Source organism: Littorina saxatilis, linkage group LG2 (assembly GCF_037325665.1).
Source record: "Littorina saxatilis isolate snail1 linkage group LG2, US_GU_Lsax_2.0, whole genome shotgun sequence".
Taxonomy (NCBI): Eukaryota; Metazoa; Mollusca; class Gastropoda; order Littorinimorpha; family Littorinidae; genus Littorina; species Littorina saxatilis.
In genome coordinates, this window is record NC_090246.1 from 99,541,872 (window position 1) to 99,558,054 (window position 16,183).

The 16,183-nt window shown below is 42.9% G+C and overlaps 2 protein-coding genes across 5 annotated transcripts in view; one reads left to right on the forward strand and one right to left on the reverse strand.

Moving 5' to 3' along the window:
• The window catches only part of LOC138960306 (adenylosuccinate lyase-like), a 50,306-nt gene that overhangs the window by 3,418 nt on the left and 30,705 nt on the right, over positions 1–16,183 (reverse strand). For all 3 annotated transcript variants that reach the window (XM_070332151.1, XM_070332149.1, XM_070332150.1), the window contains exons 9-13: positions 6,920–6,989; positions 4,798–4,945; positions 2,851–2,941; positions 2,010–2,099; positions 1,335–1,511 (exon numbers count right to left, since the gene is read on the reverse strand). In XM_070332151.1, coding sequence (XP_070188252.1) covers positions 1,335–1,511; positions 2,010–2,099; positions 2,851–2,941; positions 4,798–4,945; positions 6,920–6,989 — 576 coding nt within the window. The remainder of the gene's footprint in view (positions 1–1,334; positions 1,512–2,009; positions 2,100–2,850; positions 2,942–4,797; positions 4,946–6,919; positions 6,990–16,183) is intronic.
• LOC138960301 (uncharacterized) overlaps positions 12,548–16,183 on the forward strand; it is a 14,481-nt gene continuing 10,845 nt past the window's right edge. For both annotated transcript variants that reach the window (XR_011453938.1, XM_070332144.1), the window contains exons 1-2: positions 12,548–13,208; positions 13,682–13,911. Coding sequence is in view for 1 of the 2 variants with exons in the window: in XM_070332144.1 (XP_070188245.1) it covers positions 13,797–13,911 (115 nt within the window). In the remaining variant the exon portion in view is untranslated. The remainder of the gene's footprint in view (positions 13,209–13,681; positions 13,912–16,183) is intronic.

Genomic DNA, 16,183 nt, shown 5'->3' on the forward strand with positions numbered 1-16,183 from the left:
AAATAATGACACCTGTGTGTCAGGTAGAGTCAAGTAAAATAATGACACCTGTGTGTCAGGTAGAGTCAAGTAAAATAATGACACCTGTGTGTCAGGTGTGTCAGGTGTGCGCAAGGAGCATCGCACGGAAGGCTGAATGCCATTCATCCACCCAGGACGAAACACAAACAAAAATCAGGCTAATGCAAAGAACTGCCACAGATTACATTTGGGATCAATTTTCTTTACACGCAACTCCACTCAAGAAAATGGCCACAAAGATCGGCATTTCACAGTGAGAAGATAACCCTTGAAAGAAGTATGGCTGCCATAAAGGCAAGATAAAAAAATACTTAAAAAATAAAAAAAATGATGGTGATATGCATAGAATTAGAAGTCCACCAGTACAAATTCAAGCGAACGGAGGAGTTTTAGTTCATGAATGCAGAAGAAGAACAAATTGAAAACAAGTCGCGTAAGGCGAAAATACAACATTTAGTCAAGTAGCTGTCGAACTCACAGAATGAAACTGAACGCAATGCAACACAGCAAGACCGTATACTCGTAGCATCGTCAGTCCACCGCTCATGGCAAAGGCAGTGAAATTGACAAGAAGAGCGGGGTAGTAGTTGCGCTGAGAAGGATAGCACGCTTTTTTGTACCTCTCTTCGTTTTAACTTTCTGAGCGTGTTTTCAATCCAAACATATCATATCTATATGTTTTTGGAATCAGGAACCGACAAGGAATAAGATGAAAGTGTTTTTAAATTGATTTCGAAAATTTAATTTTGATCATAATTTTTGTATTTTTAATTTTCAGAGCTTGTTTTTAATCCAAATATAACATATTTATATGTTTTTGGAATCAGAAAATAATGGAGAATAAGATGAACGTAAATTTGGATCGTTTTATAAAAAAATTTTTTTTTTTACAATTTTCAGATTTTTAATGACCAAAGTCATTAATCAATTTTTAAGCCACCAAGCTGAAATGCAATACCGAAGTCCGGGCTTCGTCGGAGATTACTTGACCAAAATGTCAACCAATTTGGTTGAAAAATGAGAGCGTGACAGTGCCGCCTCAACTTTCACGAAAAGCCGGATATGACGTCATCAAAGACATTTATCAAAAAAATGAAAAAAACGTCTGAGGATATCATACCCAGGAACTCTCATGTCAAATTTCATAAAGATCGGTCCAGTAGTTTAGTCTGAATCGCTCTACACACACACACAGACAGACACACACACACACACACACACATACACCACGACCCTCGTCTCGATTCCCCCCTCTATGTTAAAACATTTAGTCAAAACTTGACTAAATGTAAAAAGGAGACTATATAACTCACCTGCGCTGGAGCACGTCCAACAAAAGTAGCGGGGTCCATCAGGAGCTCTAACTTGGCGTGAACAGGGGCAAAGTACGCGCTCTGTTTGATACGCTCCACCAGGTCATTGTCTTCTCCTTCCTGCTTCACGCGGTTCCCTGCCTGCTGCGACAGCACTCGGATCTGCTCGTGACATTCCTGAGTGCACAAAGACAGACATATTCTACGTTATTGGTATTGTTGACCAAAATCTGACATTTTACACAGATCCTCCGAGACTGCTCCAGTGGTTGAGGTGAACAATGACTGTCGAGATCGTAGTTTTAGTCTGACTTTGATGTCACATGGCTGAAAGAAGGGAAATCCAATGTTCAATCGATACATTTTATTTATTAAGGAGATTTCTATAGCGCATAACTAAAAGCACATTAAGTTTTACTGTCCACAACAACAATGAAAAACAAGAATTGAGTGACATGGTTGTACATGTATAAGCCTGAGAAGATCAGAAAATCGTTGTTCTGTGGTGATCATAGCAATCTGCAAATCTTATAATGAAGGTTTCAGGGCATCCAGTCACATCTGAATGATGGCACTTGCACCTTGCTAAATTTCATGGGCCTGCTTTGGATGGTTGTCCACTTTCCAAACTACGCTACAGTGTAGCTGTTATGGTGGGGGCAAATGTGTACTGACCTGTCTGTCTCCTCCCGACTTGACCATGGCCATGATGATGTTTTCTGTGGCCATGAAGGGCAGCTCCTGTCGGATGCGTCGCTCTATCACCTACACACAAAACACTCTGCCAGTCTAGAAACAATCACCAAGTCTTTGAACAATTTGATTGGTACTGGCAGGCTCGCTCTATCACCTACACACAAAACACTCCGCCAGTCTAGAAACAATCAACAAATCTTTGAACAATTTGATTGGTACTGGCAGGCTCGCTCTATCACCTACACACAAACACTCCGCCAGTCTAGAAACAATCAACAAGTCTTTGAATAATTTGATTGGTACTGGCAGGCTCGCTCTATCACCTGCACACAAAACACACTGTGAGTCTAGAAAGAATCAACAAGTCTTTGAACAATGCTGTGGCATGCATTCACCTACACACACAATTCCCTCTGCCACTCTAGGAACAATCAACAAGTCTTTGAACAATTCTGTGGCATTCACCTACACACACAATTCACTCTGCCAGTCTAGGAACAATCAACAAGTCTTTGAACAATTCTGTGGCATTCACCTACACACACAATTCACTCTGCCAGTCTAGGAACAATCAACAAGTCTTTGAACAATCTGATTGGTACTGGCAGGCAAGAACTGTCAAGCTTACGGAATCTGAAAGTGCAGTGAGTTATATTCTTTGAACAGACAGTTTTCTCTGTTGTTGCTTTTTTTTTTGACAGCCCAATCGCATGAAATGTACTGCCAACTAGCTCACATGGAACAGAAACGTTGACAGCTACCCCCTCCCCTATTCCTAAAACACACTGCATGACACCTCCACACACCACACTCTCCTCACCTTGGGATAGACAACCAGACCCTCAAAGACATTCTGCATGGTTCCCAGCAAGGCATCAGCTGTCAGGAAGGCTTCAGCAATAGCAATGCGTCTGCAAAAAGAAAACACACACACATGGGCCGAAAGCAGACATGACTTGTTTCACCGATATCAGCTGCAGCAGAGCATTTAGAGTCCTATCTACATGTTGGTACGGTCAACTTGAGAACTCTCCATGGAATGCTTTTTTACTGCCGTTCTCAGAGTCTTTCATGAACCACCAACAAGCTAGTTATGTAACCAGCAATTGACAACCACTCATCTTGCTGCTAAAAAGTGCACATAATACCCACTGAGCCAGCATTGGCAGGTGTTACACGTTTCTACTGATGCCCCAGGGACTTGCCTGTCAGCATTGTTGAGGGGGAATAGACCCATCCTTTAAATAGCAGCTGTGTTCAAAGAGCCATGGACTAGCACTGTCACCTATTTCAACATAAATCTACTGCTCCATCTTACCTCCTTTGTTAACATGCGCACTGTCATCCCAGCTACGCCCCGTCCTATGAATAGAATCTGCGTTTCAAGAGTAGTAATCATGCTTGACTAGCTTTTGTGACATGAATCTTCTACCCCACATTTGGTCATCTGTACTGGCTGTAGTAGTGTAGTTCACAGGCTTTGGTCACCTGTACTGGCTGTAGTAGTGTAGTTCACAGGCTTTGGTCACCTGTACTGGCTGTAGTGGTGTAGTTCCCAGACTTTGGTCACCTGTACTGGCTGTAGTAGTGTAGTTCCCAGGCTTTGGTTACCTGTACTGGCTGTGGTAGTGTAGTTCCCAGGCTTTGCTCACCTGTACTGGCTGTAGTAGTGTAGTTCCCAGGCTTTGCTCACCTGTACTGGCTGTAGTAGTGTACTTCCCAGGCTTTGGTTACCTGTACTGGCTGTAGTAGTGTAGTTCCCAGGCTTTGGTCACCTGTACTGGCTGTAGTAGTGTAGTTCCCAGGCTTTGCTCACCTGTACTGGCTGTAGTAGTGTAGTTCCCAGGCTTTGGTCACCTGTACTGGCTGTAGTAGTGTACTTCCCAGGCTTTGCTCACCTGTACTGGCTGTAGTAGTGTAGTTCCCAGGCTTTGGTCACCTGTACTGGCTGTAGTAGTGTAGTTCCCAGGCTTTGCTCACCTGTACTGGCTGTAGTAGTGTAGTTCCCAGGCTTTGCTCACCTGTACTGGCTGTAGTAGTGTACTTCCCAGGCTTTGCTCACCTGTACTGGCTGTAGTAGTGTAGTTCCCAGGCTTTGCTCACCTGTACTGGCTGTAGTAGTGTACTTCCCAGGCTTTGGTCACCTGTACTGGCTGTAGTAGTGTAGTTCCCAGGCTTTGCTCACCTGTACTGGCTGTAGTAGTGTACTTCCCAGGCTTTGGTCACCTGTACTGGCTGTAGTAGTGTAGTTCCCAGGCTTTGGTCACCTGTACTGGCTGTAGTAGTGTACTTCCCAGGCTTTGGTCACCTGTACTGGCTGTAGTAGTGTAGTTCCCAGGCTTTGGTCTTTGGTCAATGACACATACTTTTTTGATCTGACACATTAGTCTTACCCCTGGCCGATCAACCATCTGATAGTTTTCACATGTAGGAGGTCTTCTGACCACCAATTTCTTAGCAAGCAAACGCTAAGACATTTGGACCTATTTTAATCCAGGTGCAACTGACCTTTTGTCCTCTGAGGCTGGAAACAACACCGCTGTAAGCACTATCATCCAAGGTATGCCCAATTCACTGCAGAACAGCCATGCTCAAAGAGTCCAAAAATAGATTTGTAGGTTGTTACAGCTTTATTCTACTGCCCTACCTTTGCTAACCTGTTAGCACTGTCGTCCAGTGTACGCTCCATCCACTGCTTGGCGGCTGTTTGAGTACGTCATGGATCAGGGTTTTCACATCCAACAAATCTTGTTACGCATGTGCTCACCTGTTAGCACTGTCGTCCAGTGTACGCTCCATCCACTGGTTGGCGGCCGTGTTGAGTGGGTCGTGGACCAGCGTCATCAGGTGTCTGGCCAGAGAGCAGCAGCGCTCTGACCGCATTGGGTTCCTCTTGTAGGGCATGGCACTGGACCCTGTGCACAACCACAACAGTGTATCGCTGTCAGTGCTTATGGGATACAAAGAGATTACACAATGTTCTATTTTTAACTCAAATTGGGAATCCCAAAGACTTTCTTTGTTTAGTGGGGCACTTATGTGGGTCGAGGCTTGCTGAGACCCCTCAGTGCCCCACGCTTGAAAGTAGTTCGATCATTCCATTGCATATTTCTCAGCCTTTATTTTAATCTGTGCATAAACCACAAATTGGGTACACGTCGCAAAAATCTGGAAAAACAACACATCACTCAAACATGACATATTTTGGAGAGAATAAAAGCAATTTGTTTTCAAACATTTGACGTCACCAATGTCAAGGTCGCTCTCTTCAGGGACAAAACAAATTTGTGTCGCGCGAAGTTTCTGTCTGATTCGCTGACATTCACATCTGATGAAAGTATGCGGTGAACCTGGTGTAAAGTAAAACGAAACGATCTTGCAACACATACGGATTAAGATACAGAAAGTAAGTGCCTGATTAGGAATTTTCTTCATTATGCAAAATTACCATCACTTGTTGCTGTCAGCCTGTTCTCGTGATACAGGTACAGGGTGCACCTTGTTTGATGCAGACGATAGAACTTTAGCATTCAAGGTTTCTCTTTTGTGTGTATTTCAGTTGCAAACAAGCACAATGTAAGAAATATCCTTTTCTTCAAAACCATGACAACGAATATAGATAGTGTGGAAACGTGGTTGGACTGAAAATTTTGGTTCAAAACTGGTGAAAAATCTCCTTTTGTTTGGGGTCCATTTTTGTTTCTACACGTTGGTCATTGAAGATTCCTGCGCGGCTAAAAATAGAATGTAAAGTGAATTTTGCTGACTTTTAACAAGTGCACATGCTCAGATATTACACAACTAGATGAATACCCACTTCGCTGGGTACCCGGCTTCGCCGGACCCGGCGAAGCCGGATGAGTGGCGCACCAATACCCGGCTTTGCCGGGCGCACCGTACGCAATTGACGCCACACGAAGGAAGGGAGATAAACGCGCAAAACACTGGAGAAGATAAGGAAGAGTTACTGGTAGTGGATCCAGACCAAAAAAAAACAAAATCGGTTCAGCGCGCACAGAGCTGCGCGCTGAGAGCACGTTTTGAAATATCTCATCGACCAGGTTGTGTCCAGGGTGTACCTGAATATGATCACCAAATTTGAAACAGATCCATCGAGAACCTTGGCCGCGCATCGCGCACAGACACACAGACAGACAGACACTAGTCGTATATATATATATATATAGATAGATGGTTAAGCTCTCCAAAGCGCATTCTCAGATAGTACACGATGGTTAAGCTCTCCAAAGCGCATTCTCAGAAAGTTACAGCATGGTTTCCCCTGTTTTGTCCAAAGCTTTATACCACATTTGGAAATTAAAAATGACGCGTTTGACCATATAAGGCACATTAGTTGCAGTCAAAGAGTGGACTAAATTTGCATTCTATCCAAAACGTACAGGTTGTCTGATAAGTCTTGAGAGTTAGTATTTCGCTTGTAAATACTAACTGTAAAGTTAACAGCACAGAGATGTTTCTATGTAATGCAGAGATGGCCAAATTGTCCGCCCGATCGCCAGGGGTGAATAACACTTCTGCCGGGCAAGTAAAGTTCTTGTTGAATGCTCTCTCTCTCTCTCTCTCTCTCTCGCTCTTGCTCTCGCTCGCGCTCTCTCTCTCTCGCTCTCTCTCTCGCTCTCTCTCTCTGTCTCTCTCTCTCTCTCTCTCTCTCTCTCAACTGTTTTTGACACTGTTCTTTATATCATTGTTTTGCCCAGGTGGTTCTTGAAAAAATAAGTTTTGTTGTGTGTGTGTCTGTTTGTTTACACCTTTTTTCATCCTGTTTGTAAATGGCTTACACAATCAAATCTGTGTCAGTGTCTCTTTTTTCTTCCCCCCCCCCCCCCCCCCCCTCGGCCTCTCTCCCCTGAGCTCATTGCCTTCCTCACCAATCTGATCTTTCTCAAAGGGCTCCTCCAGTTCTTTGAAGTTGGCCAGCAACCTGATGTCTGTACAAATCTGCAACAACACCAAATAAACACAAGGTTACTTAATATGTCTTGAAACTCATTTTTTTCCTGAAAACACTTTTTACATAAGGCCAACAATAAGGCAGCCGTCTCGATCTAGATTTGTGTATGGATCACTGTTTCAGATGAGCCCTTGCAACAGGTTTCACTGGATATACAGTCAAAATCTAGGTTAATTCCGAATGGCGGCACTGTTGTATCTCATAACCTTTTAATGCCAGTGCTCCAATTTTTACTGCATATTTTCTGGGTAGGTTGATTTATGGTTGGCAGTGTGCTCTTAAAAACTTGTAAAACTGGCAGCTATCTGAACAAACTTTCGGTCGGGTAGAAAAGCAGAGCCCGCATTGTGCACGTGTACCGTACAGCATTGTGCACTATTCAACTGTTCTTCTCTCTTCAGGCATACATCTTTTTGAACACAGCATCACTCCACAAATACCACACATACAACAGACACAGCAATTAATGGACAACAATCCCATGACTCACATCAAACGGTCAATTGCAGCAGGTGGCATACTCATGACTTGCGGCTTAGTTGACCTGACGATTCACCCGGGGTATGATTTCACGGCCACACACCCCTGGATAAAACCATTCTTCTGCTTCAGCACAGTGATTGTACAATGTGTTTTGTGTTTGCTTTCGCTCTCACACACACATAAAACAACCTTCAGAGCTAACTCATTTCACCAAGTGCTAATTCTATCAGAAGAGGGAGCAATTTGATGCGGACTGTTTACTGGCTTTTTCTTTTCCAATTTCTCGGTTGCTTCAACACAAATTCAACACCTTCTTTACACCCCCGGTATAGGGGTGTGTATAGGTTTCACTGGATGTGTTTGTTTGTTTGTGTGTTTGTGTGTTTGTGTTCGCATATAGATCTCAAGAATGAACGGACCGATCGTCACCAAACTTGGCGAACAGGTTCTATACATCTGACTTCTGACTTTCTCTCTTCTGACTTCTGACTTCTGACTTTCTCTCTTCTGACTTCTGACTTCTTCTGACTTTCTCTCTTTTGACTTTTGACTTTTGACTTTTGACTTTTGACTTTTGACTTTTGACTTTTGACTTTTGACTTCTGACTTCTGACTTCTGACTTCGGGGGTGTTTTTCCTACCTCGGAGGAATTTCTTGTTTCTAATGTTTTTGTTGATTAAACACAAATTATTGTCAAGTCTAGCTCACATAATGCACACAATGCGCATTGCCTTTGCTATAACAGCTCCCTTCTGCAAAGACTTATACGGTTGTCCTTGACTCTCCCTTCATAAAGGGACTTCATAAAGTAATATCTGAACCAACATTGAGATGACCCGTCTTCTGTGAACCTGACCATGGACACGTACACCGTCTGTTATCGACTGACCTCTCCGTGCGGTCACCGGCCGAGATGGACTGAGAACACGGATATCCACTACAATTTGCAGACTTGTCACAAAACTATCCTTTAAGAAATCAGTACGTGTATTGCACATGTACGCGTGCATGCTATGTAACACACACACACGAACACACACACTATTTCCACGCACAGTGATCCCTGTTCCGTGTACCAAAGAAGTACTCGATATTCTCTTCCCTCATGACAGTAAACATGGGAGACGCAAACAACAGACAGGGTGCAGATAGGGCAGAAACAATTATAACGCTACGTATGTAAATTCCATTTCACACACGAATGATTGCCGAGCGAACACACTCTCGGTTTGACGCTCGTACAATGGTTTTGCAAGGAAAATAAACAAAACAACCCTTCTGTTGTTTAAATACGGGCAACACATGCATGCCTACCTTATCTGGTACATGGCAGCAAAGATGATAAAGTAATGGACGTACCAGGAACCATTTTACAACCCACGTCACTGGAGGTGGAACGGCCTATGTTAAAAACAAAACCATTCGAGTGCATGGGGCAAAGTGACACCGGTCTAAATGCACGGCTACTAAACTATGGGGAATTGAGTATGTTGTGAATGAAGGTGTTTGGATGTTGTGTCTCAAGCTGAGTCAAGAACACACTATATACTGACATCCTAGTCATCTCAAACATGTACACAGAAGGCTTAGTACCTTGGGACTACTGCCCTGCAGGTGTGCCATGTTTTGCAGGCGATGATTCGTTTCTCTCTATCTCCCCAGTTCCCCCAGCTGCAGGACCACAAGTTCTGATGTCGTTGGCCTACGTCGGAGTTTCTAAGATGTCAAATATCTGATACGACAAGATTTGACAAATGTCGCAGTTTTATCTTACAACGAGCAATAATATCCACCAAGACCTCCTCCCCCCGCCCCTACACACACAAACACACAGTGACGTCTTTGAACACACTGGGAACATGCAACAGTACGCATCAACAATGAACAAAACATGATCGTTAAAGTCGTAACAGTTTACTTAGATGACGCAGGTAGGATCAAAGAAATGTCACCAACGTTGTTGCTAGCATAAAAAGCACGCACTGTGTCATTCACGCAATGGTAATTTTTGAATAAGGCTTTTGTTTATCCAAAACAAAACAAACACAAACACTGAACCCGCTGTCTCTCATTCTCTGTCTTTCTGTCTCTGCCTGCATGTCTGTCTGTCTGTCTGTCTGTCTGTCTGTCTGTCTTGGTCTGTCTTGGTCTGTCTTGGTCTGTCTTAACTCATAACTCATAACTCATAACATTTTATTGATCCAACAAAGGAAATTAAATTGGTCATCAGCACATATAGGTCATTAATTAATGATTATAAAAGAATAAGAGAAGAAAATTCATAAAACCCATGATAAAAAATACCCTTCTTTCTTGCACACCTGACACACCGACACACCAATACACATGCATACATACATACATACATACCTACATACATACCTACACACATACATACATACATACATACATACATACATACATACATACATACATACATACATACATACATACATACATTCCATGTTAAAGTGTAGTTAAGAACATCACAGTAATTATATCATTGTTTGGATTAACAGATAAGTTTTTATGTAAATGATGATAACAACAATCCATAATTAACGCTATTGCACTACCAAAGAAGAGACCAACCAAACACATAAAACCAATAACAGTAATCATCATCAGTTATCACAGGTATCACAGTAGATTAGCCATCAGGTAGTTAGACTCAATTGGGCAAAATATAGTGTCAACACCATCACAACAAAGCTAGAGCTCATTTTCACAGCACTAGTTATGATCAAAGGTCAAACAGTCATCAAATCATATTAAATCTATCACTAAGAGGTACATTTAAAAGGCATCACTGATAGTCTGTGGCCAGGACAATGGCTCGGTTGCTGTTAAAATATCTCACAGCTGCAGGAAGAAAAGAACGCCGAAAACGCTCCGTTCGACACCTAGGCATGAGAAACCGAGCGTTCCGTGTGATGCGGAGATCCATCAGTGCGCCGTGGAGGGGATGCCCTGGGTCGAACAGAATAGCTCTGGACTTACTGGCAAGCCTTCTTTCGACAAGGACTTCAAGGGTGTCAAGGCTCTGGCCTACAGTAGAACTCGCTTTCCTTATCAGCCTGTTCAGCCTGCCAGTGTCCCTTGCAGTGGCATTCCCTCCCCAACACACTGATGCAAACACCATCACACTGCACACCATACTCTGATAAAACATGTACAGCATCTTGTTACACACATGAAATGATCTCAGCTTGCGCAGGAAAAACAATCTTGACTGCGTCTTCTTAAAAACAGCATCAACATGATTAAACCAGCTTAGCTTGTTATCTAGAACTACACCTAAATACTTGTACTCGCTGACTATCTCAATCGCATCACCTTTGATGACTACAGGATGGACAGTGTCTTTCTTTTTGCGAAAATCAAAAATCATTTCCTTCGTCTTGCTTGCGTTTAATACTAAAAAGTTGGAATCACACCAAGACACAAAATCATCAATACGTTCTCTATACAAGCTCTCATCACCATCAAGAATACTACCAACCACGGCAGAGTCGTCAGAAAATTTCTGAAGATGACATGACTCTCCTTGTACTTTAAAATCAGATGTATACAGGGTGAACAAAAAAGGGGACAAAACTGTTCCTTGTGGTGCTCCGGTGAAAGTGTTAATCATGTCAGATGTAAAAGTACCATTCCATCGTACAAACTGTGGTCTATCTACTAAATAATCCAGAATCCATTTCACTGTACTATGATGCAAAGACATGTTTTGTAATTTCTGAGCCAGAAGATGAGGCTGAATAGTCTGAAAGGCAGAAGAAAAATCAAAAAACATAACTCTAACACAAGCAGAGCTCTTCTCCAGATGTGTGTACACAGAATGTAACATAAACAATAGTGCATCATCAACCCCTACTTTGGCCCTGTATGCAAACTGCAAAGAATCTTGAAAAGCAGCAACTTGGACCTTCAAAACAGTCAACACCAGTCTTTCAAAAACTTTCATAATGTGAGAAGTGAGAGCTACAGGCCTGTAGTCATTCAGACATGACACCTTAGGCTTCTTCGGCACTGGCACAATGCAAGAAGTTTGTCTGTCTGTCTGTCTGTCTGTCTGTCTGTCTGTCTGTCTGTCTGTCTTGGTCTGGTCTGTTCTGTTCTGTTCTGTTCTGGTCTGGTCTCTCTCTCTCTCTCTCTCTCTCTCTCTCTCTCTCTCTCTCTCTCTCTCTCTCTCTCTCTCTCTCTCTCTCTCTCTCTCTCTCTCTCTCTCTCTCTCTCACACACACACACACGCAAAAGAACTGGGAAAGACAGACCTTGACGAAAGATTTGGCATCAAAAGGTCATACTTAATGACAGGCCCTTTACTTCAGATACCCTATCTGAGTCCCAATAGAGTCCGCCTATCACTACAGCCTGCCTGCCAAGAAAGTGAAAGTTAATCCGCCAGTCTGTGCTCACTGGGGCGTATCGCCCTTCGCGTGACCAGCAATAAGACATATAGACTATATAAAGCAAAGGAAATGCTCAACCCAGCAAAACAACAAAACAGACACAGGATCTCATATGATTAACGGTAAGGGTATGCATTGTACATTTAAACGTTACTGTTGCTTTTCACGGATTTGATCAAGCCTTTCTTGTATTCTCATCAGAGATGACTTTGTTCGTTTGCTTGTTTATTTGTACCGCTTAACTGTTGAGTGCCTGTGTACGTGTGTGTGAATGTGTGTGTGTGTGTGTGTGTGTGGGTGTGGGTGTTTGTGTGTGTGTGTGTGTGTGTGTGTGTGTGTGAGTTGTTGTTGTTAAAACAAATATATAGCCGTCGCATTCGCGCAGAAAACCTGTTTCTGAAGCCAAAAAGTAGCAAATCTTCTCACTTAAAAGTTAACATCGACACAAACATTTTGTCAGAACACAGGCCCACTCACGAGACGTCAACACGCTGACAAGTGCCAGGAGCTGAACTTACAGTTACTCCCAGCTGACACATGAAGGTAGACGCTCTGACGACAGTGGGGCGGGGGAGGGTGGGGGGGAGGGGGTAAGGATGGGGACTGGCGGTCGGGGGATCCAATCGTCTAATAAAACTGTCGGGCCAAAAGACAAGAGTGACAGACAGGCACTCAAAACCAATGAACACATGTGAAAGAAGAGGCCAGAGAGTGAGAAAGTGGTACACTTCGTGACAGCGTTTATCAGTATTAAAAAATTGAAACAACAGCAGACTTAGCCGGTGATAAGTGAAGTGATAACACATTCTGCAGTTGCTAAAACGGAACAGATCGCGGAAAGAATGCAAAGAGGGAAAAGGGAAAAAAACGTGCAAAGATAAAGCGGTACAGGAACCATACAACAGGCAACTACATGACAACAAACAGCATTCGGGTCTGACATCTGACGGAAGGACAGACGGTGGAGCGAAGAATAAAACATAAGTGACAAGAGTCACCTTACAAACACTATCTCAGACTCAGTCAGCTACAACCTCACTGTGACCGGCCAGAGACACGGGGAAGTAGAGCGTACTAACAAAGCCTCAGATAAGTCAGTCGCTTTGCAATTTGCGTCAGTCTAGCTACAGGCTTCAGTTGATCTAGCTTGCAACTCTCGGTGGTCAACGATACTCGGGCCAGCCTCCGTGACACCGACTGCCAACAATCGCCAGTACTGGTCAGCTGATGTACTTGCGAGCACGGAGTAACTTTTCCCAGTCTACAATCCTGCTTTTCTTGGTCTCAGGCAGCCTGGAGAGACTTTGGTGAGGGGGGGAGCTTTTGTTTTGCATGTGGTGTTGTCATGACGGGTGCATTGTTGTACACACAAGCTGATTATCATGTAACTACATGTACGTTTAAAACAAAACTTAATTTTGCGCAAGTACATCCAGTAAAGCCATAAGTTCCGGAACTGTCTTGGGTGAAATTTTGCCCGTTCGGGGAAAAGCTCAGTGCGCGCGCGATGACAGATAGCGTGGCTTTACACAATTCTAAACCAATAATACTGTCAACAAATAGCTAAAAAAAAAAAAAAAGCTAAAAAAAAGCGAGGCTACTTTTGACCAGAAAATTAGACACAAACATTGAGAACAAGTAGGCAAAAAAGCGACGCTACGTACGTTTGACCAGAACATTAGACACAAACATTGTTGGGTTTTATTCACAATAATTTCTTCGGCAGGCTTTTTTTTCTGAGAGCACTTCCTAAACAGAATTGTTCGACTATCTTCGACAGGAAGACGGCGATTGACTACACTAAATTTCAAGCGCCATTACCGACGAACTGACCGGAGGAAAGCAGATCGTTATCATCCTGTACCAAGGAGAGGGCGAGAGGAAATCGAGGAGACATGAGTCTGAAAAGGCTGTTCAGCCGTGAAGGGTCGCGAAAAGGAGTGGTGGATTACTCTGCACGTCGCTCCATGATCGAGACACCGCCCCCCGGTCATCTGACAGACAGGCACGGTGAGTCAACTTACTGGCTAGGGTGCACGTGCACAATGAACAACATTTCGTGTCGTTTGGGTTAAACAAGTTTATTCAGTACATTTCATTGGAATATTGCCGCATACATGAAATAAGGAACATGGAGCACAACAAGCTAGGCTTATGAGCGTACTCTTGGTTTAAACATAAGTTTATTTTAACAGAGGTTACAATCATGACATGTATACAAAGTTCACAGAAACAGCAACAAGCTAGAAGCTTATAGTGGTGTTCCTGCATGACAGTACAACATAATTATAAGGCGGTAACGGCTGAACAATTTGTCTCAATAAACCAAATCTATTAATAACGTAATAAACGTTGCATAATGATTATAAAGAAAGACAGTAAAAGGAAGTAAGGAGGGAAAGAAGATGAATAAAAGAAGAGGGATGGGTAGGAGATGTGCAGAAGTTAAAGTTGTTGTCCGGCTTGTAGAGCATTTATTCTGGTTTGCCCAAAGCGGCCTGAACGTTCAATGAACGAGTGTACGGTGGGAAACATGTTCCTGTTCAAATCTAAAGAATACTGTCTGTCTCCGTTTAAAAGGTGGGGGAGGTGAATTATGTGATTAGGGAGGGTATGTATAGTTTCTTGACGTGCTTCGCGATAATTTGGACAATCGAATATGAAGTGTTTTACGGATTCGGACGGGAATCCGCAGTCACAAGATGCATCCGTAGCAACGTGACGTCTCACTAGATCGTTATTAAGATCACTTATATATAACCTGAGCTTACAGTGAATTATTTGTGACATGCGATCTCCAGAATAAAAATAACACGGCGGACTTAAATCGTTTTTTGACAAAAAGTGCTTAAATTCACTTAGGGAGTCACTAAGTTTTATATAGTCTGGTAAAGAATTCCAGAGTTGTGTAGTAGATGGGAGAAATGAGTTTCTGTATAATTCAGTTTTAAACGATGGAACTTTCTTGTCTAGAGGTCTGCACCGGCGATATGGGTTGTTAGTTGATATCAATGGTGGCAATATCGCAAATACGTAGTTTGGCACCTTGCGGTGAACGATCTTGTGAAATAATATCAATTTATGACGTTTACGCCCCTCTAGTAATGAAATAAAGCCTGACTCATCGTACAATTTTTGATGGCTTGTGCCGCGGACTGCTCCAACAATGGTTCAAATTGCATCTAAGTGAATACTTTCGAGCTCGGTGGCTAACTCCTTAGGACAGTTATCCCAGAGAACATCAGCATAATCAAAATGTGGCAATATGAAGGATTTGTACATTATTTCTAAAGCTTTTCTGCCCAGTCTATATTTATCTTCTTCTCTTCTCCTTGGTGTTCGCAGAGGTTACACGATCAGTCCAGCACTAGTGATAAATGTTGTCGTTTTCTCCAACTCCTGTCGACTGCCATATAGTTTGGTCTGCAAGGGAGTTGGTGACGGCCACACTTCTTTTCGTTCCTCATCTAGTAATTAAGGGACATCGCTGTAAGATGCGTTCCGCTGTTTGGTCTTCTTGACCGCAGGCACAGGTTGGTGATGGCGCCAGCTTGAACTTTCGGTTCAAGAGAGCATTGAGCCTGCTGTGGCCAGTACGCAGCCTGATGAGGTTGACTTGCTGCTGTCTATATTTATAAGATCGTAAGCAAGCTACTAGTGTACGGCATTTTGCTATAACAGATTTAATATGTAACTCCCACTTACCGTTATTCTGAATAATAATACCAAGATGTTTATGACTTTCAGTTTCTTGTAAAATTGTGCCACCGAAGTTTAAAAGGATGTAATCTGGATTTCTTTTCCTGCTTATATTCAGAAGTTTTGTTTTACTTTGATTAAATTTAACTCTTAAAAGCAAATGAAATTTCGTGTCGTTTCTTATCATAATTATATCATCATTGTTGAAGACTTCAATTTATTTGGGAAGAATCTGTTGTTTGTTGTTGTTGATGTCGTTATTGTTGTTGTTGTTGTTGCTGCTGCTGTTGTTCATTTTGTTTGGAGTGGGTTTGTTTTTAATTTCAAAAGGGGGGTAGGGGGTGTCTTTTTCTTCTCTTAACCTCACCTCTGCCCCACCTCTTCTTCACACCAAATCTCCCTGTTTTCTCCTTCTTCCTCCTCTTCCCCTCTCTCTTTCTCTCTTAAATTCTAAGGCTGCTCCAAAAACATAAATTCACGTGCGCGTGACTCGGGATCAAAACAGGTAAGGAATCAGGCAACTCGTAGTTAGAGGAAAACATTCAGATCCGGCTAGGTTGTGCAGCAGTACTTCTGCGAATTA